This window comes from Chelonoidis abingdonii, chromosome 9, assembly GCF_003597395.2.
Source record: "Chelonoidis abingdonii isolate Lonesome George chromosome 9, CheloAbing_2.0, whole genome shotgun sequence".
NCBI lineage: Eukaryota > Metazoa > Chordata > Testudines > Testudinidae > Chelonoidis > Chelonoidis abingdonii.
The window spans coordinates 36,088,357-36,112,505 of record NC_133777.1 but is presented as its reverse complement, the minus strand read 5'-3'; the positions used below and the strand labels follow the sequence as shown (position 1 = coordinate 36,112,505).

The window sequence follows — 24,149 nt, the reverse complement described above, 5'->3', positions numbered from 1 at the left end:
AGCTCTGATATCCCACTATAGAGAGAGGAGGCAGTGCAATTGGTATTTTGGGGCCCATACCATCAGGTACAAATACCTATCCCCAGCCTCTCTTAATTGACTGTGTTTTGGAACCCATGTCCCTTGTCTAGTGGGTGCTACTTAGTTGATGGCGAGACCCTCTGTCATAAAACAGTTTCATTGTTCTTGATTCACATAATCAGGGTAACAACACTTTATTCTTCCTGCCCCAATAACAGAGAAACTGGGGATCCCACAGCAGCCAAAGTGACCATTTGGGCTCATGCTAGGCGAGATGGGTGTGCCTATGCAAACAAGATCAGTCCTTGAAGTTCTTTTCCACAATTAACCACCAGATATCAGGGTAGAGCTCAGCCTGACTCTGCTTACAGATCCATGAGATACTTTTGTGGTGACTGCAGCTGTGATACCATCCACTAGCCACTATCCGATGCCTGTTGGTGGACTGGGAAACGGGTTGGGTGGCAGGAGGACCTAACTTCTGTTCCCAGCTGTGCCCTGACTTTGTGTAACCCTGGGCAAGTTGCTTTAGTTTCTGTGCCTCTGTTTCCCTGTTTGTAAGAGGGAGATGATGCAAAGTGCTAAGTGTCCTCCATTCCCTATTCTCCTTCAGATTTGCCTGCTAAGACTAAACTCTGAATGTTATTTGAAACATTCTTTGGAGCATCAGTTTTTAAATGTTACCCCACTCCCCCCTTTTCATATTCTAATGCAATCTTTTGGTTTTGCTGCCTCATTAGTGAAACTTCCCAGGAGTGTGAACCTGTCCTTGACATTGTTACAGAGTGAGAGCTATTTTCCAGATTCTTGTTCAATTAAATATTTCTATTCATTGGGAAAGGCCTCCAACTGGGCTTCTAGCTAGCTTGGGTTTCTTTCTTTTGTTCCCCCAGGGATGAAGGAATCATGCTGATATCTGTATTTCCAGCAGCATGCATAGGAAGTTGATACTCCCACAGGATGTCTGCTCACATCCCTCAATCCCCACACACCTTGGCACACTTGGCACTCTGTAGGGTGAGGCTTGCAGAGAAAAACCAGCTCAGGCCTGAGCTGCAGCAGTAACACTGTGTTCTGGTCTATTCATATGCTGTGCTCATCACTGGAGTACGAGTGCCTTCCAACAGCGAGTTCAGTGATGTGACTAACAACTGTCACGTGTGTGAATGGGGTACATGGGCACTGCCAGGAGAGAGGAGCTTGCACTGCAGCTGCCTGAAATTTAAAATCTCTTTCCAAACATGCACAAGACCAAGAGTCAAAGTAACCCAATCCAGCCTGTGTGTGGTGATGCAAATTCTGACTCAAAGGAGGGTCAGATAATGGCGGATATCTTCCCAGAGTCAGGTGGGAAGGCTGCTCCAGATGCCAGAGGAAGCTGCTGCAATGAAGGGTCTCCTATCACCGGGGGCAGGACAGTGCAGAAGGACAGAATGCCTGAAGTGGTGAGTAAGCAGAGACACCAGGAGTCCCGTGGAACAATCCAGGGAGGGTTTTAAAACCAGCAGAGGTACTTCTGCTTTGAGGGGGTGGGGGATGTGGCTACACGTCCTTATCCACAGGACCAAATCACAGAATATCAGGGTTGGAAGGGACCGCAGGAGGTCATCTAGTCCCACCCCCAACTAAATCAGGACCAATCCCCAACTAAATCATCCTAGCCAGGGCTTTGTCAAGCCTGACCTTAAAAACCTCTAAGGAAGGAGATTCCACCACCTCCCTAGGTAGCCCATTCCAGTGCTTCACCACCCTCCTAGTGAAACAGTTTTTCCTAATATCCAACCTCAACCTCTCCCACTGCAATTTGAGACCACTACTCCTTGTTCTGTCAGATGCACAGCTGCCATTGTAAGTGGGCTCCAGGGTGGGAAGGGCAACACTCTTACAGGTGTGACTGGGAAAGTCAGAGGTGATGAGGGGGGGGAGTGCGCGTGTGTGCGCGCGCGCATGTGCATGCAGGCAAAGAATTTTAGTCAAGGCCCCAGCCTTTGCAGGCATCATGGTGGATAGTCCCCACCTCTCCTCTGGCCCGGCCCACAAAACCAAATAACTTACCCACAGTCCCTCCCAGCAGCTTGTTTCCTAGGTGCTGTGCTGCATCAACTCCCTCCTGGAAGCACAGCTCACACCTTGCTGCTCTAAGCTACATGCCCAGGCAGCCTGAGCCACCTACTGCCCCAGCCCCACTTTGGCTTGTAAATCGGGGGAGGTCATAGCCTCGAGCCTAGGAGGGAGGTTGGGCTGGGTGGATGAGCCATAAATGGCACAAGGTCTCTCAGGGGGTTGGTTGAATGACAGTTGCCCTTCCTTCCCAAGGGCATTTGCAAGGGCTGAGGATTTTAAGGCTCTCCAACCCTAGAGTAACCTGCACCTAGACTGGATTTGCTGTGCTAGGCCTCCACCTGCGTTTGGGAAGGGGAAGTGAGGCTCAGTGGGAGCCTAAACCCTTCATGGAGATTCCTGGGCTGTGCCTATCACCTTGGCCTCTGGGTGCAGGGGTCAGCGGGAGGACAGGCCCGTGGCAGCTGGGGGGTGACGAGGCTGAGCAGGATTCCAGGGGAGGGAGCCCCCGGGGGTGACTGCGTGGAGAGGGGCGGGCTCTGCTCTGGACTTGCTGCACTCCAAGGGCAGGAGCTGTGCGCCCTGGGGGGCGGGTATCCTCCATGCAATGGGCGGGGGGAGCGGCTTGGGCCCCCTGAGGCCGGTGCAGGGAGCAGCCAGCGCAGCGGCCTGTGGGGCTGGCGTCTATTGTAAGGGGTGGGACGGAAACCTGACACTTCCCTTGTTCCTCGCCGGGCCCCGGGGGGTGGGGGCGGGAGCCTTCCCCGGCCAGGAACCAGCCTGGGCGGGCTATAAAGTCCAGCCTGAGGAAGCCGAGCCCAGCGGCCGGGGTGGGCCCTGCTGTCCCGGGCCGCTGGGAAGGGCCGCGCATCATGGGCTTCTTCCAGCGCTGCGTGGCCAGGAGCCTCCTGCAGGGCCAGCGGAGTCTGGGCGGCCCCGCGCCGGGCTCAGAGCGCCTCAAGCCGGAGGCGCCAGCAACTCGCTCGCTGGGGCCTGGCTCCAGGCGCCCCTACAGCGCCGGTGAGTCCGAGCTGTGCGGAGCTGGGGGCCGACCCCAAACCTCCCCCCCCCCCCCCCCCCCAGCGCCGGGGGCTTCCCAGCTTCCCATCCCCCCGATGCAGCGCCGGGGGCTCCCCTAGCCCCCCCCCCCGCTGGGTGTTTCTCCGCTCGGGGTTACCCAGCAAGGCACCAATCGCACCCCCCGCCCCGCTCCCCATCCGAGCGCCGAGCAGCATCAAAGCCCGGCGGAGCCCTGGTGTGTGAATGGGACCAGCTGCTCCGAGCCCGGCCGCCCGGCGGGACTTGGCCCTCTGCACCCGACGGGCCCTGAGGAATGTGCGGGGATGTCTGTAAACCAACAACAAAGCCCCCCGCTGCTCTGATCGCTGCCGGCCGGGGCGCCCCCTCCTAGCCTTTGTCTCCTAAGCACAATATCTCCACGTGCATGGGGAACACCTCCCCCCTTCCCAGTTTGTTTGGTTTGGTTTCCAGTCCCTCCGTGGATGTGCCTCCTCTGCTGCTTCCCAGCTGGGTCATCAGCTGGCTGAGTCTGTGATCTCACTGCCTGCAGTTGCTCCCTCCCGGCTAGCCCCGTGCCCAGAGCTGCAAGCCTCCAGGCATCTGCTGGCCAAGAGCCCTTTCGGTGAGAGGGTGCTGGCTAAAGCTCCAGGGACTGAGGCTGCCAGATCGTGCTGCTGCTTTGCACTGGGACCCTCTTCCACCACCAGTTCTCAGGGCCCGGACTCCTTGCTTATAAATAGGGTATGAAATCCTCTAGAATGAAAAATGTACACACCATCCTGGTGAAATTCTTCTCCCATGCTGCTTTATTGGGAGGTTAAACTGTAACCTGGAACAAAGAAGGCAGGTTTGTTTACTTCTATTTTGTTCCTCAGAATGGTGCTTCTGGGGGGGGATTCGATACTGAGCGCTGGTCCCTTTGTCACTGCGGAGAAAGTTGATGGGTCTCCCTCTGTTGCCTGAGCCAAGAACACTCAGATGCCTCCCGTCCAGCCAGCGTGATCCCCGTTTGCCGTGTTCTGGGCAGGGTCCAGAATGTTTTCCAAGTTTCTGGGAGGAAAGAGGAAGTATTTAAGACAGTGGAGCTTAAATGCAATCAGCCCTTCCCAAGTTGATGAAGGGGGCAGTGCTGGCCAAAAGATGAAAGCTACCCCTATCCTTGGACTCCCCTCTGCATTTGGCACATGTCCGGCAGTGCCTACTCTAGAGAATTCACATCCTTTCTTTCAGCTGCTCTAGTGCTAGCAACAGCGCAAGTGCTAGGATAGACTGGGTCCAGCATCTTCAGCAGTGTCACAGCCCCCTAAGTGCCACCTGCACCATGGCTAGGGATGCATCTGATACTGGAACCTTTTCCATGGATGAGGGGCAGCTGTGGGTGACAGGCTCTGTGGGTCCTACATCCCACTCTCTTCCAACTTCTCTTTTCCCTGTATTCTCTCCTCCTGCTGCAAAGGCCTCTGCTTGAGAGAATTGAGAACTTTAGTTCCTTCCACTTAAACTGGAATTTAAAGCTTTTGGGTCTTTCAGAAATCCCCTGTAATTCAGCAAATGAGGGAAAGATTCAAGCTGGCCAGGTATTTCATTTGGCAAGCGGGCTCTCCTCTCCAGTCCATCTGTCTGGTCTAAGTAAAGTGTGCTGGCCTGGGGCTGAGCATAGGCCAGGCCTGGGTTACTGAAAGCGTGCTGTGCTGCACTAGGCTGGAGCTGGCTGCAGTTCGAGCCTGGCTCCAAGCAGTTTCAGCCCAACACCCAGCAATGGCTGCAGCTCGGCAAACAATTGGACATCAAATAATGCACAAGTGCGATGCCCCAAGTTAAGGTGCAGCTCTGACATGGGCCTTGCTGCACTGTAGAACTAACTGTCTGTTAGCCCTGATTACTGGGACTCGTTTGTCCTGCATGCGTGGATGGGATCCAGCTGAGACTCAGGGACTAAGGCCAGAAGGGACCATGTAGTCTGACCCAACCCTGTGGCACTGGAGTCCCTGAGGACTGTCCACACCATGAATCTGACAGGGTTTAAGCCTGCACTCATGTTTAGCTCTGCCTGTGTGGGTTATAGCCACATGTGGGGCAAACAAAGGGGGCTGGGGGGGAGATATGTCCAAGTCTCCTGAGTCCCCGTTCCATGATCAAACCACAGAATCATGCTGCTGCCTCCATCAATTCTCCCTCTGCTTTCCAGTGGAGATGGGATGAGCCTTCGGCTTGGTCTGACTTTAAAAGTGATGTTGACATAGCCTGTCAGAGATGTGAATAAACCACGTTGCTATGCTGACCTACCCCCAGTGTAGATGCAGCTGTGTCAAGGGCAGAGTGTCCATGGCCAGAGCTAATTTTCTCTGGGGAGGTGGTGGTCCTACACCCATGGAAAAACCCCTTCCAGGGGTGCAGGCTGTGTGCACGATGGGATTGCGCTGGCAGAGCTATGCAGCTATGTCCATGTGGGGTCTTCCTATCCTGGACCCACTGTTTAGTGTTGCCGGTTCTGAGGAGCGGCTGCAGCCTGCCCCGGGGTGGTTGACCTGATTGTTGGTTGGCATACAACCTGTGAAGTGTGTTGGGACCCCACAACTTAATGCAAATCACACAAATTTTGTGTAGCCCCTCGGAGGTGGCTGGCGAGAACACCCAGCTGAGTCCAAGCCTACCCAAAAGGCTCCTGAGTCCTGTCTCCCCCACTGAGGCCGGGGACTACTCATCCTTCAGCATCTGGGAAGAGATTGCAGGCTGGAGCGAGATCTAAAGAGCTGTGTCCCTTCCCCATGGAGCTGGCTGAGCCCAGGCCTGGCCTGTGGGAGTCACTGGTTAATACCAAGGGGCTGAGCTTGGAAACAGATGAGTCCCATGAGGCCTCCAGCTTGGTTCTTTCCAATTAGCAGACAGCTGAAGCTCAGCTGTCTGAAAGGGGACAGGTGGGATCCCCTTTGCTTGGTAATTGGGGGGTGGAATCCTGCAGGAAGATGTCTTCCCATATCCTGGGGAATGGCTAGTGCGGCCCGTGTCTGCGGTAGAATACACACAAATCCGCCAGGCCCTGTCCCAGCAATCAGACCCATGAGCCAGGAGGTCTCAGGAAGCTGGAGTGGAAATCCCTCATACACTCCCTTCCCACTGACCATGGTAGGAGTCAGGGAAGAGAGGGAGGGTTCTGCCTTGGTGAGCTGGGGTGGTCAGGTCACCTCATGCAGCAGGGAATGAAGGGTGCCCCCTATGAGACAGGAGTGGGAGAAGGAAATAATTGGGCTGCCCAGACTGGCAGAGTAGGGGCAAGGCAATGGACCAGATGGCAGAGCTGAAAGTGAAGAATTCAGCCTGGATAGTGGGGGGTGGGCTATGGGGAGGCAGTGGAGGGCAGCGATCTGGATGGGAAGGAGACTGGAGTGGTGTCTGCAGCTGTGTGTTGGAGGCTGGCACCGTGGCTCCTGCTTAGCAGCTCTTCCCACAGAGCTGCTGCAGGCTGCGCTGCTTCGTGCTCCCCCTACTCGGGAGCACTTAGCACAGTGGCATGTTTCTCCTGGCTCCCTGCAGCCTTGACACAGCTCCAGGCCCAAGCCCAGCCTGTTGCTAGTTCAGCCAAACCAGCTAAGAGCTGCCATCCTCTGCAGCAGCAGCCCTGCGGGGTAGGGGCTAAGCTGAGAGGGGGGGGGGGGGCACAGAAACCATTCCTCAGTCTGAAGACCCTGCAAACTCCTGGTAGGCCCAGGGGCTTCCTGCACATGTCATCTCTCCCCACCTGGCTCTTGCGTAGGGAGCTGCAATTGTAAGCTCCTGTTGGATCCAGAAATCTTCCCTCCTGCCTTGTCTGTGCTCCCTCACTGCAGAGAGTCACCAGCAAAGGGGAACTGAGCACCAGCTGCCTCCCTCTCCCCCCCCCCCCCCCCCCCCCCCCCCCCCCCCCCCCCCCCCCCCCCAGTGTCCCCTGGCTGAGCCAGGCCCTTCCAGCTGTTCCAGTGGCTGCAGGATACAAGGCACCGCAGCCTTCAATAGTTCCAGCTGGTGACTAGAGATTTGGCTTAGGGAAATGTTGTAGTTCCAAAAGGTGAGGTGTGTGAATAGGTGAAGATGATCCAGCTTGAGTGGTGTCCCTCGCTGCCAGCAGAGAGCAAGAGGGACATTCTTCTCTGCACGTCCCATGGCCCTAGGGGCTTGCTCTGCAGGAGCCTGGGGCTGGCATTGAGCAGAAGTGAGGGCTGAGGAAGGGGGGCTGCTAGCGCCGCTGCTGTGGCCTGTGCCTCTGGCTGCAGGCTCCAGTCTGAGCAGTCCAGCCCCAATTGCACCTTGTGTAGTCACAGGCTTGTGGCTACTCTGGGAAGGGAATGTTATATTTGAGGCAGTGTGGCCTAGTGGGTAGAGCATTTGACAGGGACTCAGGAGACCTGGTTCTATTCTTGGCTGTGTGGTTGGATGATCTTCTCCTCCCTGTGTCTTTTCCCCTCTCTAAAATGGAGGTGAGGATACTGCCCTGCTTTGAGAGCTGAGGCTCCTGAGACCACAGTAACTGTCTCTGCCCACACTCAACCACCATAAGCCTCCCTGCTTTCCGGACAGGTATACCTTCGGGCAGGCCAGCAAAGGGCACAAGGCAGAGGGGGGTACCTCTTGGCCAGGCACCCTTCCCTGGCACCTACCATCCAAGGAGCTAAAAGCCCTTTGCAGACACTAACGAAGTCAGTCTCTCAGCCTGGTGGGTCAGTGTCATTCTCCTTATTGTGCTGATGAGGAAACTGAGACACAGAGCGGTGATATGACTTCCTGCAGGTCAGTGACAGAGCTGGGCATAGGCCCAGGGATTCTGACTCCCAGGCCTGTGCTCTATCTGCAGGTCAGCCCCAAGGCACTCCCTGCCTTTCCTAGCAACCAGCCCCCAATACTCTGACCCCTGTGCCTTTTCACTGGCTGTGGGAGAGTCCCGCCCTCTGGCTCTTGGGGGACTGAGCCCAGCTCCCAGGGCTGTGACTCCTCACTGAGCAGGAACAATGTTTGCATCCTGTGCTCTGGTTGGGCTGCTGCAATTAGCTTGTCCTGGCAGGGTATTGACTGCAGACCAATGCCGGCAAGTCTCCAGGCTGGCAGGGCCCCCAGGGAGAGGGCATTCCTGATCTGCTGATGCCCATGGACAATGTGCACCGTGCTGCCCAGTATCCCAGAGGATTTTCCATCCTGCATCTACCCATTGGTCCTGCTGGTCCAGCATCCTGCCAGTAGCTGCAGCTAGTGCCCACTTCCTTCAGAAGGAGGTGGGAATCTTGCAGTGCACTTGAACAACTGGACAGTTACAGACAGGTGGGGAGTGGGGTTAATTTCCTTGAGCCTGCTGCTTCGCTTGGTCAGTCCTTTCATTAACACCCACAAGATCCATGCTGGCGATGACTGAGTGCACTGTCCCCAACACCGTGTCTGCCTAGAGAGAGGGTTTGCTGGGTGGTTCTAGGAACAGGGGTTGATCTTCCAGATCCTGTATTCTGAGCCCTTGCTCCAGGAGTTTCTGATCTTTGGCCCCACACACCCACTCTCTTCATGCGCCAGTGGGGTACTGATGTTGTGCCCATCACCATGGTATCTGAGCGCCTGGGCTTGTCCATCTGCTGCTGCCCCAGGGGGATTTTTGAAGGGCTCAGATTCCTCAAATTTGTTCCCAATCCTCAGTCGTGAGAGATGCCAAGCACCCACACCTCCCATTGCAGGACCAGTGGGTGCTCAGCACCTTGTGGGAGCCAACCCTGTGAGAGAAACCTACCCACCCTGCATTGCCTAGGTGGGGCCAGGCAGCAAAATTCAGACAGTGCTGGGAATCCTGCTCCAACTTCTGGCTCCTCCTGCCGACACCACGGGTCTGAGCAGCATAACCAGCTGCAGAGTGAAACCAGTAACTCCTGTTCCCTGCTCAGGTCGGGTCCTTGCAGGGCTCCCTGTGCAGCTGCTGGGAGAAGGATGGTGCCCAGTTTAGCTGTTTATGGATGGGTGACCTGGGCTGTAACCTGCCCTTCTCCCTTTCTCGCTGCCCATTAGGGATCCCGGGGATCCAGGAGCGGACACTGGTGGCAGTGAAGCCAGACGGAGTGCAGAGGAGGCTGGTTGGTGACGTGATCAAGCGCTTTGAGAGGCGCGGATTCAAGCTAGTTGGCATGAAGCTGCTCCAGGTACCTGCCTGCCACATCCCAGAGGACAGCCTGGTTTTCTGTTCCTGGTCCAGGTGACTAGAGACCTGGACAGACCAGCTAGATGGCAGGGGGACATTAAAACGTGGCCTGGATTTCTGTTCTGATGGAAGTGAGGCACTATCAATGCTGGCCTGAGCCAGGCCATGATGGCAGGAGCTGTCTAATCTTCCCCAAGCGCCATAGCTCGAACATGGCCCTCAGCAGCCCCTGCTGGTCCAGTCCGGAGCGTAAGTGTCTCCCAATGCATCCTGCAGCTCTGGCCCTCCGTTCCCTGCCGGCTCTGGCCCTCTACACTCCACTATTGCAGGCTTGAACCTCATCCCCACATCTCCCGCAACCTCTCCCACTGCATCGCCTGGCCTCCATTATTGCAATCCTGCAGGCCCCAACTCTGTCCTTGCCCTTAAATCCTGGCCAGCTGCCCCCTGCTATTCCAGTTTCAAGCTGTCTGAGCCAGAGGCAATTGCCGCTAGTATGCTGTTTCGTGGTATGAATACAGGCCCGCTAGGGATTAGACAGAGTTCTCCAGGCTAAGCTCCTTGGTGATCTGAACCAGAATCTGCTGGGGTGTGAGTCCAGTCCATTAACCCTTTGTCCACTGACCTCTAGGTCCCCACTCCACCCCCTGGGATTCACAAATTGTGGCCAGGGGCAATGAGACACCCCCTTCATTGGTGCCATGGGACAAACAAGAACTGAAGTTGTCTGATCAGCGGCTCCTGCCTCTGCAGCTCCCCCAGAAATCTAGGTAGAACCACTCTCTGCACAGGGAAGGTGCAGAGGAGACACTGAGTACTGGGAGATGCTGGATGAACTCTCTCTTCTGGCCATAGGGAGGGGGTATTGATTTCCTATTGGGTCCTGTCCTGGGCTCAGGGCTTGCTTCTTACTTTGGGGTCCCCCCTTCTTCCAGGCTAATGAGGGGCTCTTGGCAGAACATTACCATGAGCTGCGGAGGAAGCCCTTCTACCCAGCACTGATCCATTACATGACCTCAGGCCCAGTGGTTGCCATGGTAAGGCTGCAAGCCCAGTTGACGTGTGTGTGTGTGTGTTTAGGGGCAAAGGGTGTGGGAGAAGGGCACAGGGGAAGGGTGGGGTGGGTTAAAAGTAATGGTGGGGATGGGGATGTAGGACATTACTTTAGTTTCATTGTTTATTTCTCTCAGTGAAAGGGAATCTTCCAACACGTTCTGTCCTGGAATCCACATTCTCTGGGGCTTTGGTTTCTAAAGTCGGTTTGTTCAGCCCCAGATCCAGTGCTTAATTTGTGCCGGGGCTACCTCTGGGCATAGGCGCCGACTCCATGGGTGCTCCAGGGCTGGAGCACTCACAGAAAAAAATTGGTGGGTGCTCAGCACCCACCGGCAGCTCCCCGTGGCACCACCCCACCCCCGGCTCCTGCTCGCCTCCGCCTCCTCCGTGAGCGCACCACCGCGTCCTGCTTCTCCCCTTTCCCACCCAGCGCTAGTGCCACGAAGCAGCTGATTCGCAGGGCAGGAAGGAAGGGGAGAGGAGGGGGAACGCGGCACACTGGGGGAAGAGGTGGGGCCAGAGCAGGGATTTGGGGAAGGGATCCAATAGGGGCAGGGAGGGGGCGGAGTTAGGGTGGGGACTTTGGGGATGGGGTAGGAATGGGGGTGGTGCCAGGGGAAGGGATGGGGTGGAGTTGGGGCGGGGGGGGCACAGGCACCCACTGGTGCCAGAAAAAGTTGGCGCCTATGCCTCTGGAGATGCCAGTTCAGAGCCCCGGCACCTCTGGGCTTTCTGTGTCACTTGGTGGATATAAAACAATTGCTTGAGCCCCCACACCTCTTTCATTACAAATTAAGCACTGCCCAGGTGCAAGTGGAGAATGTTTCCTGCCCAGTGCAATACAGGGGACCATATACTGGGTGGAACTGGGACCTTCCCATGCTGTGCTGGGAACTAGCACCTGTCCCCCATGAGCACGGGAATCAGAAAGTGAGGATGACCAGCCTTATGTGCCCACCCCAGCTGGGTGAAGCTTCAGTGTAAACACCACGAAAGCCCCTTGCTCCAGTGACCTGCGGAGGGGTTTAGGATCATGATGGGTGGGGAAGCCTGTGGTGACATCAGTCCCAGGTGCAGCCCCTCACCCAGGCCCAGATCTTGCTGCTTTGACACCCACTCAGCCCTTTTGGCTTTGATCTTGGTTTCCGTTCATTTTTCCTCCCTGCACGTCACACTGTCTCTGTCCTCTGCTCTGCTCCCCTCCCCCACAGAATCAGCGCTCACTATGCCAATGCTGCCAGTGTAGGCCCAGGACTCTGCTCTGTGGCTCACCTTGGCGTGGCCCTCCCCTGCCTTGTGCCTGGCTGGCTGTCCCACTCTGCTTCTTTCACACCGGGTAGGAGGAGTCTGATGGGCCTGAGGAGCTCAACATGATCCCAGGCATCCCAGCCTTCCCCATTACTCACCCCTCTTCTGCAAGACCCAGACAGTCTGCATACACCGGTTCATGGCCCTAAGATCGGTCCTGAAGGGGGCACCCAGTTTGGCTGCTGGAGCAGAGTTCTGTCTCCCCACTGTGGTTGTGGAATGAGAGTTTCTGTGCACCTTGCCCTGTCTCAGCTCACACAGCCTATGTGTATTGCAGGTATGGGAAGGTTACAACGTGGTCAGGACTTCCAGGGCCATGGTAGGAGATACTGACTCCGCTGAAGCCAAGCCTGGGACGATCCGAGGAGATTTCAGCATCCACGTCAGCAGGTACAAACCGCACCGAGCCAGCCAACCAACTAACTCCGGCATGCTGGGCAGTGCCATGTGCCATGCTCGGCAGTCCCACAGACCTGAACCTCCTTGGCAGCACCCTGGCATCTGAGACAGTCTGTGTCTTGAGCCTCCTGTAGACCCATCTGTGGACAGCATTACGGTAGAGGACCAGTTGCCCCACCCCCATGCATGGAGTGAGGGGAGAGTACTCACAGGGGGGTAGCTAATGAAACTGTGGGGAGATGCTGGGGAAGAATGAAGTAACACTTAAGTGACCAAGGCTATGATATGAGCATATCGTCCATCTGTGGTGGCCAGAGGCAAGGGGAAGGGTCTCGGCTGCAGGACCATGTTCCCAGCAGCACCCAGGTTCTGCCCTTGAGGCTGCATGTCTGCCATCCTTATCGTGGGTTTCTCTTGGCTGCAGGAACGTCGTTCACGCCAGTGATTCAGTGGAGACAGCCCAGAGGGAGATCAGTTTGTGGTTTCACAGCAACGAGTTGGTGGAGTGGGACTGCTGTGACTACAGTAACACTTATCAGCTCTGAAGGCCTCTCCTGTCCACGTTGCCTGACCCAGGATCTACTACCTCTGACAGCGTTGCCTTTCTGTAGTTCCTCGGGGCCCAGCGAGCATGCCACAGGTCCTGACGCTGCGGAGTGGAGGCCACGCTTCCTTCGCGTTGACTCTACTAGAGAGCCGTACCTCCCTTCAACCTGCTGGCTACCAGATGTGGCAGACTTGCTCCTCTTGTCACCCTAGTGCCAATAAGCCCTTGGGGATCTGATGTGCATGAAGGAAGAACGATGAGGTTAAGTCCTTGAAGGATTCATATTAAAATCTAATTTGTTACAAATGTGACTCTGGTTTCCCTTCCTCTTTTGTTTTCTTGCCTTTCTTGTGGGAAGTGCTTATGGGGCCAGCAACCAGCTCTGTTGTAATATGCCACATAAATGGAGTAGCCAAGTGGCAACCCAGTCCAAACTCCTAATTTTTCCTAGATCCATTATTGTGGAACAATCTGAGGTATCTGGGTGGTTGGCACTGTCCCCCATATCTAGCAGCATATTGGCAGCTGATTTGAGCTTGGCAATGCGCCCTAGTGGTTGGACAGAGACGCAGAGCAGAAGAGTGGATAGGGCTGAGCCTGGTGGGATTCTGCAGGTGGGCTGTGGAATAGGAGGAGCAGCTGCCTGTCCTGACACTCTGGGAATCTGTCTGGCGGTGAGCAGAACCTTTGGGGGACAGCTCCATCAACTGGATCCAATAGAATCCACCTGGGTAACATGTCCTGCTCCAGAGCTATGAGACTATCCATGTGTGCATCTGTGTCACAGCCTTCTCAGTGACCTAGTCCAGCAAGGAAAGCTAGCTAAAGAGATGGTTTGGGGTCTGTGGATCTTCTCATTCCGAGTGTTGGCTGGACTGACACATGCTCTAGGCCTCCTGGGCAGTTGCTCTCCTCGAGTGATACATTGACCACACCAGTGCAGAATGGCCCCAGGTGTTTGTCACTTGATTTCGCAATCCACAAGGGGCACAGACATCCCATAGTACTTCCAGGGCCTCTACCACTCTGACTCAGGAAATGCTAACGGGGGTGGCATGGTGCTTGTCTGTCCTGTTGCGGTTTCTGCTGCTTGTGCGCTTAGAGACCTTTGCTGATTTTCCCACCCCCGAAGTTCAGTATGATAGCAAATCTTTGCATTGGGTGATGCTGAGCTCAGAGGTGTAGCAGTGTGGCCTGGTGGTTTTACTGTTGATATAGTTCAGCCACTCAGGATTTTGCTGCAGCTGTGGTCAAGTGATAATAAGCTGTCTTGTCTTCTCATGAACTCCTTCTGTCATAGAGGATCTGATGCTGATGGAGATTTCTGCCACCCACATATAGGCTGGACACTCCTTTGTCTTGCCCACAGTACCCTGTGTTCACATTTATTATGGGCCACAGGCCCACATTTTGAAGAGTGCAGCAGCCACCCACTCCATAGTAAGTGAAGATTTATTATCCACTTGTCCCACCATCCCACTGTGACTACAAAAACTACAGTATCTCATATCGCAGGAGCTCGAAAGATGCCAGCAGCCTGGGACCTTAAGAACATAAGAACGGCCATACCGGGTAAGACCAAAGGTCCATATAGCCTAGTATCTGTCTACCGCCAATGCCAGGGACCCCAGAGGGAGTGAACCTAACAGGCAATGATCAAGTGATCACTCTCCTGCCATCCATCTCCATCCTCTGAGGAACAGAGGCTAGGGACACCATTCTTTACCCATCCTGGCTAATAGCCATTTATGAACTTAACCACCATGAATTTATCCAGTTCTCTTTTAAACACTGTTATACGTCCCACCTTCACAACCTCCTCAGATAAGGAGTTCCACAAGTCACTGTGTGCGCGTGAAGAAGAACTTCTTTTATTTGTTTTAAACCTGCTGCCTATTAATTTCATTTGGTGACCCCTAGTTCTTGTATTATGGAATAAGTAAATAACTTTTCCTTATCCACTTTCTCAACATCACTATGATTTTATATACCTCTATCATATCCCCCCTTAGTCTCCTCTTTTCAAGCTGAAGAGTCCTAGCCTCTTTAATCTTTCCTCATATGGGTCCCTCTCCAAACCCTAATCATTTTAGTTTGGCCCTTTTCTGAACCCTTTTCTAGTGCTAGAATATCTTTTTTGAGGTGAGGAGACCATATCTGTACACAGTATTCAAGATGTGGTGTACCATGGATTTAAATAAGAGCAATAATATATTCTCAGTCTTATTCTCTATCCTTTTTAGTGATTCCTAACATTCTGTTTGCTTTTTGACTGCCTTCTGCACACTGCGTGGACATCTTCAGAGAACTATCCACGATGACTCAAGATCTTTTTCCTGACTGTTGTAGCAAATGTAGCCCCCATCATTATTGTATGTTAGTTGGAGTTATTATTTCCCCATGGTGCATTACTTTACATTTATCCACATTAAATTTCATTTGCCATTTGTTGCCCAATCACTTAGTTTTGTGAGATCTTTTGAAGTTCTTCACATTTGCTTTGGTCTTAAACTATCTTGAGTAGTTTAGTATCATCTGCAACTTTGCCACCTCACTGTTTACCCCTTTCTCCAGATCATTTATGAATAATTGATAGGATTGGTTTCTAGGCAGGACCGGTGCTAGGGTTTCTGGCGCCTTAGGCGCCAGGACATTTGCCGCCCGCGCGCGGGTCTCGGCGGCTCTGGCGGACCTGCCGCAGGATGCCTACAGCAGGCCCACCGGAGCCATGGCTTCCTGACCCCGGGGGGGAGGGGGTGCCCTGAGCTGCTGGGTCGGGCGGCGCTCGCTGACACCCGGGGGGGCGCCCTGGCTGCCGGGTCACGGCGGGGCTCCCTGACCCGGGGGGGCGCCCTGGCTGCCGGGCTGCGGCGGTGGCTCCCTGAGCCCGGGGGGGGGGGCGCCCTGGGCTGCCCGGCTGCGGCGGCAGCTCGCTGACCCCGGGGGGGCGCCCTGGCTCCCGGCTGCGGCGGCGGTCGCTGACCCCGGGGGGGGGCGCCAGGGCTTGCTGGGCTGCAGCGGCGGGCGCACTGACCCACGGGCACGCTGACTGGCGGCGCCCTGACCCGGGACACCTTGGCTGCCAGCGGCAGGCAGCTGCTGCTGCGGCAGCTCAGCCCTCCAGCAGCAGCGGCTGCAACCATTTAAAAATTTTTGGGGGTGCCACTTTTTGGCGCCCCAAATCTTGGCGCCCTAGGCAACCGCCTAGTTCGCCTAAATGGTTGCACCGGCCCTGGTTCTAGGACTGACCCTTGGGGAACACCACTAGTTACCCTGTCCATTCTGAGATTTACCATTAATTCCTACTCTTTGTTCCCTGTCTTTAACCAGTTCTCAGTCCATGAAAGGACCTTCCCTTTTATCCCATGACAACTTAATTTAGGTAAGAGCCTTTTGAGGGACTTTGTCACTAGCTTTCTGGAAATCTAAATACACTATGTCCGCTGGATCCCCCTTGTCCACATGTTTGTTGACCCCTTCAAAGAACTCTAATAGATTAGTAAGACACGATTTCCCTTTACAGAAACCATGTTGACTATTGCTCAACAGTTTGTTTTTCTATGTGTTTGACAATTTTATTTTTAACTATTGTTTCGACTAATTTGCCTGGTACCGACGTTAGACTTACTGGTCTGTAATTGCTGGGATCATCTCTAGATCCCTTTTTAAATATTGGCGTTACATTAGCTAACTTCCAGTCATTGGGTACCGAAGCCGATTTAAAGGACAGGTTACAAACCTTAGTTAATAGTTCCGCAACTTCATATTTGAGTTCTTTCAGAACTCTTGGGTGAATGCCATCTTGTCCCAGTGACTTGTTACTGTTAAGTTTATTGGTTAATTCCAAAACCACTTCTAGTGACACTTCAATCTGTGACAGTTCCTCAGATTTATCACCTAGAAAAGCCAGCTCAGGTTTGGGAATCTCCCTAACATCCTCAGCCATGAAGACTGAAGCAAAGTCTTCACTGAAGCTTCCTGCTGGAGAAGCCCCCTTTCCCCCTGAATCATGCTGCCATGACTGAGATGATCAGGGGAGCTCTTGATGTAACCTATTTGCTGATATTGTTTAAATTGATGATAGTGGCCAGAGGCTCGAGCTGAAATCAAAGCCCCTTTGTGCTGGGCACTGCCCAGACCCATAGCATGAGACAGTTCCTGTCACTGAGTGCTCACAATCTAAAGTGTACAACACAGAGGCAGCACCTGGCAAAGCGCTCTCTGTGTCGTTTCCTTTTCCTTCAGGCAGAAAGGAGTCATCCCCCAACCAACGTCCAGAACAGCCTAAACCTGGTGACCCTCCAGACCTGTTGAGGGGGCAGTGCAGGGGAGCTGAGTCTGTCCAGGTGGAAGGGGAGTTCTGATCCATGCTGCTGATTAGAATAAGATGTAACTGGGGTGGGGAAGGGAAAATGCTGCTGATTTCACGGGCTGTGGTTTGTAACACCTCTTACAAATCTATGGCACAGGCACTGCCTGGAAGGGCCTTCTTTGGGGTGGAGGGTTTCGATCCAAATCAATAAAATATCTTACCTGTTATATGCAGTCCTGACGCCCTCCTTCATCCACCATCCCACGATGGACTGGAGAGCCCATCTTCCTTTCCCCCCTCCTTGCATGGCCTGGAAACCCCACTGTACCTCCCGCTTTCACTCTCCCTCAAGGAACTGTGAATTCCCACCACGCACACTCCAGAGACCTCCTCCATGCCACAAATACTGGCCACAGACCCATGAGACAGCAGGCTGTGTAGAAGTCCTGCTACCTTCTGAGACCGCAGCCAGCATCTGTCACTGCCAGAGTGCAGGCCCATTCAGGTCAATCAACAAGTCATGTGTTATAGCCTGAAGAGGTTGGATGCACCCAGTGTGTCTCTTATTCCGCTATCTAGTCCCTCTGGGTCCTGTGTATTGCTCCAGCAATCAGTTGTGTTCTGCCAGCTTGCAATTACATTCTGTTTCCCAGTAGAGGTTGGAAGGGTGGGAGCCTGGTCAACGCAGTGATTCTCAAGCTTTTGTACTGGTGACCCCTTTCACATCGCAAGCCTCTGTGTGCAACCCCCTTTTAAATTAAAAACACTTTATATATATTTAACACCATTATAAATGCTGGAGGCAAAGTGGGCTTTGGGGTGGAGGCTGACCGCTCGTGACCCCCCACATAATAACCTCACGACCCCCTGAGGGGCCCCAACCTCCAGTTTGAGAACCCCTGGTCTACAACTAAATACCATACTAATGGAGATAGCCATCCCTCTGTTTTGCTGGGTGTATTTTCTCTGGGGATCAGTGCAGGGCTCCAGCCCACAGGTGGAGAGAGGGAAGGAAGTGGGTGCAGAGGCAGGGCTCATGCTGGAACTGCAAATTTCCCATCTTCAACCATTTAGGCTTTTACTTGAACATCTGTTAGAGGGTCTCAGCTATAACTTTCTCACCTGGGGATTGAGCTGCATTTGCCTTCCACTCCCCAATCCTATAAAACACTCCAAATCCTTAGGAATCAGATTGCAGTGTTCCTTGCCGTTTGCTGCAACTCAGACTTCAGTAGCATCAGCAAATACTCTTTTCAAAACCCATCCACCAACTTTTGAAAGTCTAAGTATTCTCCAGCCTCCGAATATCCCTTATTCATCCTGGCAGCATTACGTTCCCAGAACTGCAGCAGTTAGTTAAGCATGACCTCCTATGACATTACCCAGAGTACAATCTGGACTGATGGACAGCTGTGTCACCTCAATTCTCCAGTCTGGGGTGCTTTTTACACTGCTTTGTTGTGAGGGCAACCACTCCTGGCCTGCTCATATACACCCTCCAGCATTCAAAATCATTCCCAGTTGAATTATAAGAGTGCTTCTAGCCAGCCATTCCTGAATTATATTGCAGAAGGACATCAGCAACTCCCAGTCCCAGACTTGTGCCCAGAAATATCCATTGTGTAGTGCCCAGCTCTCTCCTTCTGGGCAATACAAGCTCATAGAAAGTCCATAATTTCATTAACAGATAATGATATGCACAAACCCTCCCAAGGATAGGTTATTTCAAGTGGTGGTTCCTCAACACTTCAATCCAAACACATTGGTTTAGACAAAACAATAAAATAAAGTTTATTAACTCTCAATAGAAAGATTTTAAGTGATTACAAGCAATGAGACATAAAAATCAGAATTGGTTACAAAGAAAAAAAAGAAAATGCAAACTGATATCTAACTTAAAAAGCTAAATGAGTTAAAAGGAAAGGTTTTTCTCACCAACTGCTTTTTGCAGTCTTTAGTGGAGGGAAGCTTCCCCGCCAGGATCCCTCCCCCAGTTCAGTGTTCTTTCAGGTGCTGTTGATGCTGTGAACAGAAAGAAAGGGAGGAGAGATGTCATTTGTGTTGTGTGTTCTCTATTCTTATATCTTTCTCTCCTCTTTGAGGATCTTCTCTTACTGGGCTTCAGGCAACAGTTGGTCTGGGGTACGGAAACCCCCAGCTCTTTCTTTGCCAATATGTAAATTTCTCACCCACACCTGTCTTCCTGCCAAATAATGGCTATCTGACTAGGTGATAGTCCATTTGATTATGTTGACACCTGGCTGAGGTGGTGGCTAGCCTTTTTTCTCTGGGGAAATGGTCTGAAGCTGTTTGTCTAAACTTGGAATATATTCAGCAATGTCATACAGCAGAATCTTAAAACTTTACATAGTGTTGACACACATTTTACCAGGACAATAATGTTCAGCAGATTGAGTTTTCAAACGATACCTTACAAGGCATACGTTACGCAAAATTTATTATAGTCTTGGGAAAAAGGTGAAAATAAGAGTACAGACTGCCACACCTACCATGCCTGAATCCACAGTGACTACCCTCTAGCAAAATACTTTTCCAGGGGTTCTCCCTCCAGTCCTTGCCATGGACTTCTAAGCTTTCCCCAATACTACACAGTAAACTCACTGCTCTGTAGTTTCTTATTTTGACTCTTGCCTTTGGAGTTATCGGTCTACTGTCCAGTCCCTCCAAGACCCCTCTAATGCAGTTTACTAGTGTCTGTTACTTTGAAGGTTTGCTGGTTTCCCCTCTTGGCTCCTTTACAGCTCGCGTAACGTGCAACCCAGAACTGCTGCTTTAAGAACAGCTACACTTTGTATAACCCATTCTCTTATCAGTACCTTGCCTGACTCCACTCTGAGAACCTGATCCCTGACTTTGTTATATTTCTTCCCATCTCCTCAGAAAAGACAAAAGCAAAGTAACTGTTTAACAACGTTCTTTCTTTATCCCCACCATATGGTATCCACTTTAATTTTTAACAGGCTTAATGGTTCCTTTTATTCTTTGAAGAAAGATCCTTCTGGGCTTATTTGTGTGTGTTCTGTAGTTTGCTTTTCATTATTTCTTTTTCTACTCTAATTTTCATCCCTTCCTCTCTTACTCTCGTTTCTACAGTGGCTGCTAAGCAAGGGGCCAGCTAGTACCAATTGGTTGTGTCTTTGTGGTGGGAATACTTGTCCCCCGTGAACTGGACCTAGGCCCTCCACCTACCCTGCACACACTTCCTAACAGCCATCGGATGGTAAATGACCTTCCGGCACTGCTAGGCTGGGCTGGATTAGAACCAACACCTGCAGGTGAGGGAGAGTAGCTCTTATCTAGTAGTTAGAGCACAGGAGGTTCATAGAGTTTAATGCCAGAAGGGATCATTCTGATCATCTAGTCCAGGGGTTCTCAAACTTCATTGCACCGCGACCCCCTTCTGACAACAAAAATTACTACACGACCCCAGGCATTAGCTTCGGCCCTGGGCTCCAGCAAGTCTAACAGCAGCCCTGGCAATCCCATTAAAACTGGGTCCTGACCCACTTCGGGGTCCTGACCTAAGTTCCCTGTAAACTGCGAGGCAGCGCAGCAGCCTATTTAGTGCCGCACAGGCATTCAAAGAACCCGCCCAGGGACCCGCTGGGGGAGGGGCACTCCTCTCCTTGTTCCCACCTAGCCTGATCCCCAACGTGTTGTGGCCAGGACATGGGGCGCCTCTCCCCCAGCACCAACTCTGCTGTGATGCAGCCTGGGCCGGCCCCAGGCATAGCCAGAGCAGCCTAGACCCAGTTGTGGACGGGTCGCCCAGACCTGCTGGGGTGGTGCGGCCGGATCAGGCCCAGCCATGGTTGGGGAGAGGCAGCCCAGCCCCAGCTGTAGCCAGGGTGGCGCAGCCTAGGGGTGGCCCAGACCTGGGACGGCGTGGCTGGAGCAACCCAGTCCCAGTTGGAGCGGCCCAGACCCAGGCATGCGTGGGGTGGTCCTCCCCCAAGCCAGACCTGCTGGGGCCTGGGGTGGGGCACCTATCCTGCAGCCCCAATCCCAGAGCTGCTGCAGCAGGGAGAGGTGCCTCTCCCTCCCAGCCTAGGTGCTGCTGCTGCTGCAGGGAGAGAGAGCTAGGGGGAGTCCTCTGTCCACACATCGCCCCTGAGCACCCTCCTAAACCCCAAACCCCTCATTCCCGGCCCCACCCGAGAGCCCACACCCCCAGCTGGAGCCCTCACATCGCTGCACCCCAAACCTCTGCCCCAGCCCTGAGCCCTCTCCCATACTTTGAACCCCTCGGCCCCACTCCCACCACATGAATTTTGATATGTGCACCAATATGAAGGTGATGTGTCACACATCACCTCCATATTGGTGCACATAACAAAATTCATTCCGCACATGGGTGGGAAAAATTAGAGGGAACCCTGTCCTGACCCACAGTTTGAGAACTACTGATCTAGTCTGAAATTCAGCACCACACACGCCAGAGAACCTTATCTAGTAATTCCTCCATTGAGCCCATAATGTTATGTACTACTCGTATCTCCTGGGCGCTAGAGCAGAAAGGCCCTCATCCTGTGCTGTAGGATGGACTACTTACAGTGCATAGCTCAACACTACTAAGCTCCACAGAGCCTTCTTTAGTGCTATCTTTATAACCTCAAAGAAATGAGCTTAGGTTAAGAGCTGCTTAAATGTACTGTAAGTCATAAAAACATTAATCACTCTTTTGCCAAAGGCGGCACAGTTAGTTTTTATTAGGAACTGTGGACTCCCTCTGGCGTTGTCTTTGCATCTGTGCGTAGCTAGTCATTTCAGACCTGATCTGGGGCCTCGTTATGCGATCAACTCACTGTGTAACTTTGGCAAGCCACATCACTTCCCAGTGCCTCAGTTTCCTTGAGAGGGATATGCTATAGCCTTCCTTTTGTAAAGCTCTCTGAGATCGACAGATGAAATGTTCAATGTGTTATGGTTTTAGTTTTTACTCTCACTGTCAATCCCTGAGCCAACCCCTCGCCTACCAGTAAACCTTAAACACATTTCCTCATTTGATTTAAAATTCTCTCTTTGACTTTATAGCTTTTTTTTAAACTTTATAGCTCAGCATCTAAGGTTAATAAGACAGTAAAAGTTACAAAGGCTGGACTGGAACAGTTCTGAAGCAATACAGCCTACGCAATTTCAATGGCAAACAAGCAGATTATTTCAAAATTCTCAACAATAAAAGCTCAGTTTAGTGCAGCTAGATGCATCATAAAAAAATGGAACTGGGTGAAAATGCTTAAGCCACTCAAATGGTACCTTATTCAAGCACTGTGTGGTTTCCTTTGGGAATTAGCATGTAAACTGGAGGGAGGAACAGAGAGGACACGTGAAGAGAGAAGACAGATGTATTAGAATAAATGTTTGATTTGGGCCAGAGTAGAAACATCCAAATCCAGGTCCAAATCTTCCCTAAATTTTAAGCTGTTTGGATTTGGGGTTCTCATCTCGCCACTGCCAGAGAAGGGACAGTAGTGAAGGTGAAATTACTTCCCTGAATGCTGGGATTGTTTAGATCTCGACCCTTCTTTGGATCACTAATCAGTTTTGTTCAGTGTCATACTAGATCAGGGGTGGGCAAACTACAGCCTGCGGCCACATCCAGCCCACCAGCCAATTTAATCCAGCCCTCGAGCTCCCGCTGGGGAGTGGTGTCTGGGGCTTGCCCCGCTCCCGCGCTCCAGCTGGCTGTGTGCCACAGCTCCCGGAAGCAGCGGCATGTCCCTCCTCTGGCTCCTACTTTTCGGGGCAGCCAGGGGGCTCCACGTGTTGCCCCATCCACAGGTGCCGTTCCCACAGCTCCCATTGGCTGGGAACTATGGCCAATGGGAGCTGCAGGGGTGGTGCCTGCAGATGGGGCAGTGTGCAGAGCTGCCTGTCCATGTCTCTGTGTAGGAGCCGGAGAGGGGACATGCTACTGCTTCTGGGAGCTGCTTGAGGTAAGCACCACCCAGAGCCTGCTCCCCTGGCCCCCTCCCATCCAACCCCCTGCATCAGCCCTGATCCCCCTCCGTCTGAACCCCTCAGTCCCAGCCCAGAGCATCCTCCTGCATCCCAAACCCCTCATTCCCAGCCCACCCCAGAACCTGCCCCCCCCAGCTGAAGCCCTCCCCCCACACCCCAACCCGCTGCTTCAGCCTGGAGCCCCCTCCCACACCCAGAACTTCTCATTTCTGCCCCCACTCCAGAGCCTACACCCCTAACCATAGCCCTCACCCCACACACAACCCATGCCTCTGCCCCAGCCCTGATCCTTCTCCTACCCTCCAAACCCCTCAGTCCCAGCCTAGAGTACCCTCCTATACCCCAAATCCTTCATCCCCACCCCAGAGCCTGCACCTCCAGTAAGAGCCCTCACCGCCCCCACACTCTAACTGTCTGCCCCAGCCCAGAGCCCCCTCCCGCACCCTGAACTCCTCTTTTCTGGCTCCACCCCAGAGCCTGAACCCCCAGCCAGAGCCCTCACCCCCTCCTGAACACCAACCCCAATTTCATGAGCATTCATGGCTCACCATACAATTTCCATACCCAGATGTGGCCCTCAGGCCAAAAAGTTTGCCCACCCATTCTAGACTATTGTACAGTCCCTCCCCTAGCACAAGCAAAAGTAAGGGAAAAAAGAAAACCATTGTTGAGGGTTACATCCCATGATCCCTACACATGTGGAGATGGGGACCACTGTGAAGATCAGCAATGTGGATGTTCCCACTGGAAGCAAAGCAAAGGGATATTTGAATGACAGCTACTAACCTTAAATCAACAAGTATCAGGAGATAGCCATGTTAAGCTGTTCCCACAAAAACAATAAAGAGTTTGGTGGCACCTTAAAGACTAACAGATTTATTTGAGCATCAGCTTTTGTGGGTAAAAACCCACTTCTTCAGATGCAAGACCTTAAATCAGACTCTGGTAGGACAGGGATTTTATCAATCTCAAATCAGCTCCTAAAGGTTCTTGTGTGGGAGAGAGAAGACCCAAGTGATCAACTCATCTCAAGCTGGCCACGTTAACGAGTGCGAGAACTACAGATAACGTTAGGGGGCGAGGCAGTCTTGCCTAGTGACAGAGCAGGGGTCTTCCTGGGTCTGCTGCAGGCTTCCTGCTGGCGGGTCCCCCCTGGGTGCCAGTTATTGCCAGTGCTGGACCCAGAGCCGCGCCTCCGCCGCTGGGACGGGGCGGGCTCCCTGCTCCGCCTCCGCTGGAGGGGGGTGTCTGTGCCCCGCTGGGGGCGGGAGGGGGCATCAGCCTGGCCTGGAAACCGG

The 24,149-nt window shown here is 53.1% G+C and overlaps 1 protein-coding gene across 2 annotated transcripts; it reads left to right on the top strand.

Moving 5' to 3' along the window:
- The first annotated feature begins 2,870 nt into the window (after positions 1–2,870).
- NME4 (NME/NM23 nucleoside diphosphate kinase 4) lies at positions 2,871–12,868 on the top strand. 2 transcript variants are annotated; one of them, XM_032799402.2, is made up of 5 exons: positions 2,871–3,102; positions 9,118–9,248; positions 10,183–10,284; positions 11,889–12,001; positions 12,435–12,868. In XM_032799402.2, the coding sequence occupies exons 1-5, from the start codon at positions 2,955–2,957 to the stop codon at positions 12,553–12,555; spliced, it is 615 nt and encodes a 204-aa protein (XP_032655293.1). In that variant the 5' UTR covers positions 2,871–2,954; the 3' UTR covers positions 12,556–12,868. The 2 variants fall into 2 exon arrangements, with proteins under 2 accessions (XP_032655293.1, XP_032655294.1); XM_032799403.2 differs by lacking the exon at positions 10,183–10,284 and having other exon boundaries at positions 2,872–3,102.
- Positions 12,869–24,149: the final 11,281 nt, after the last annotated feature.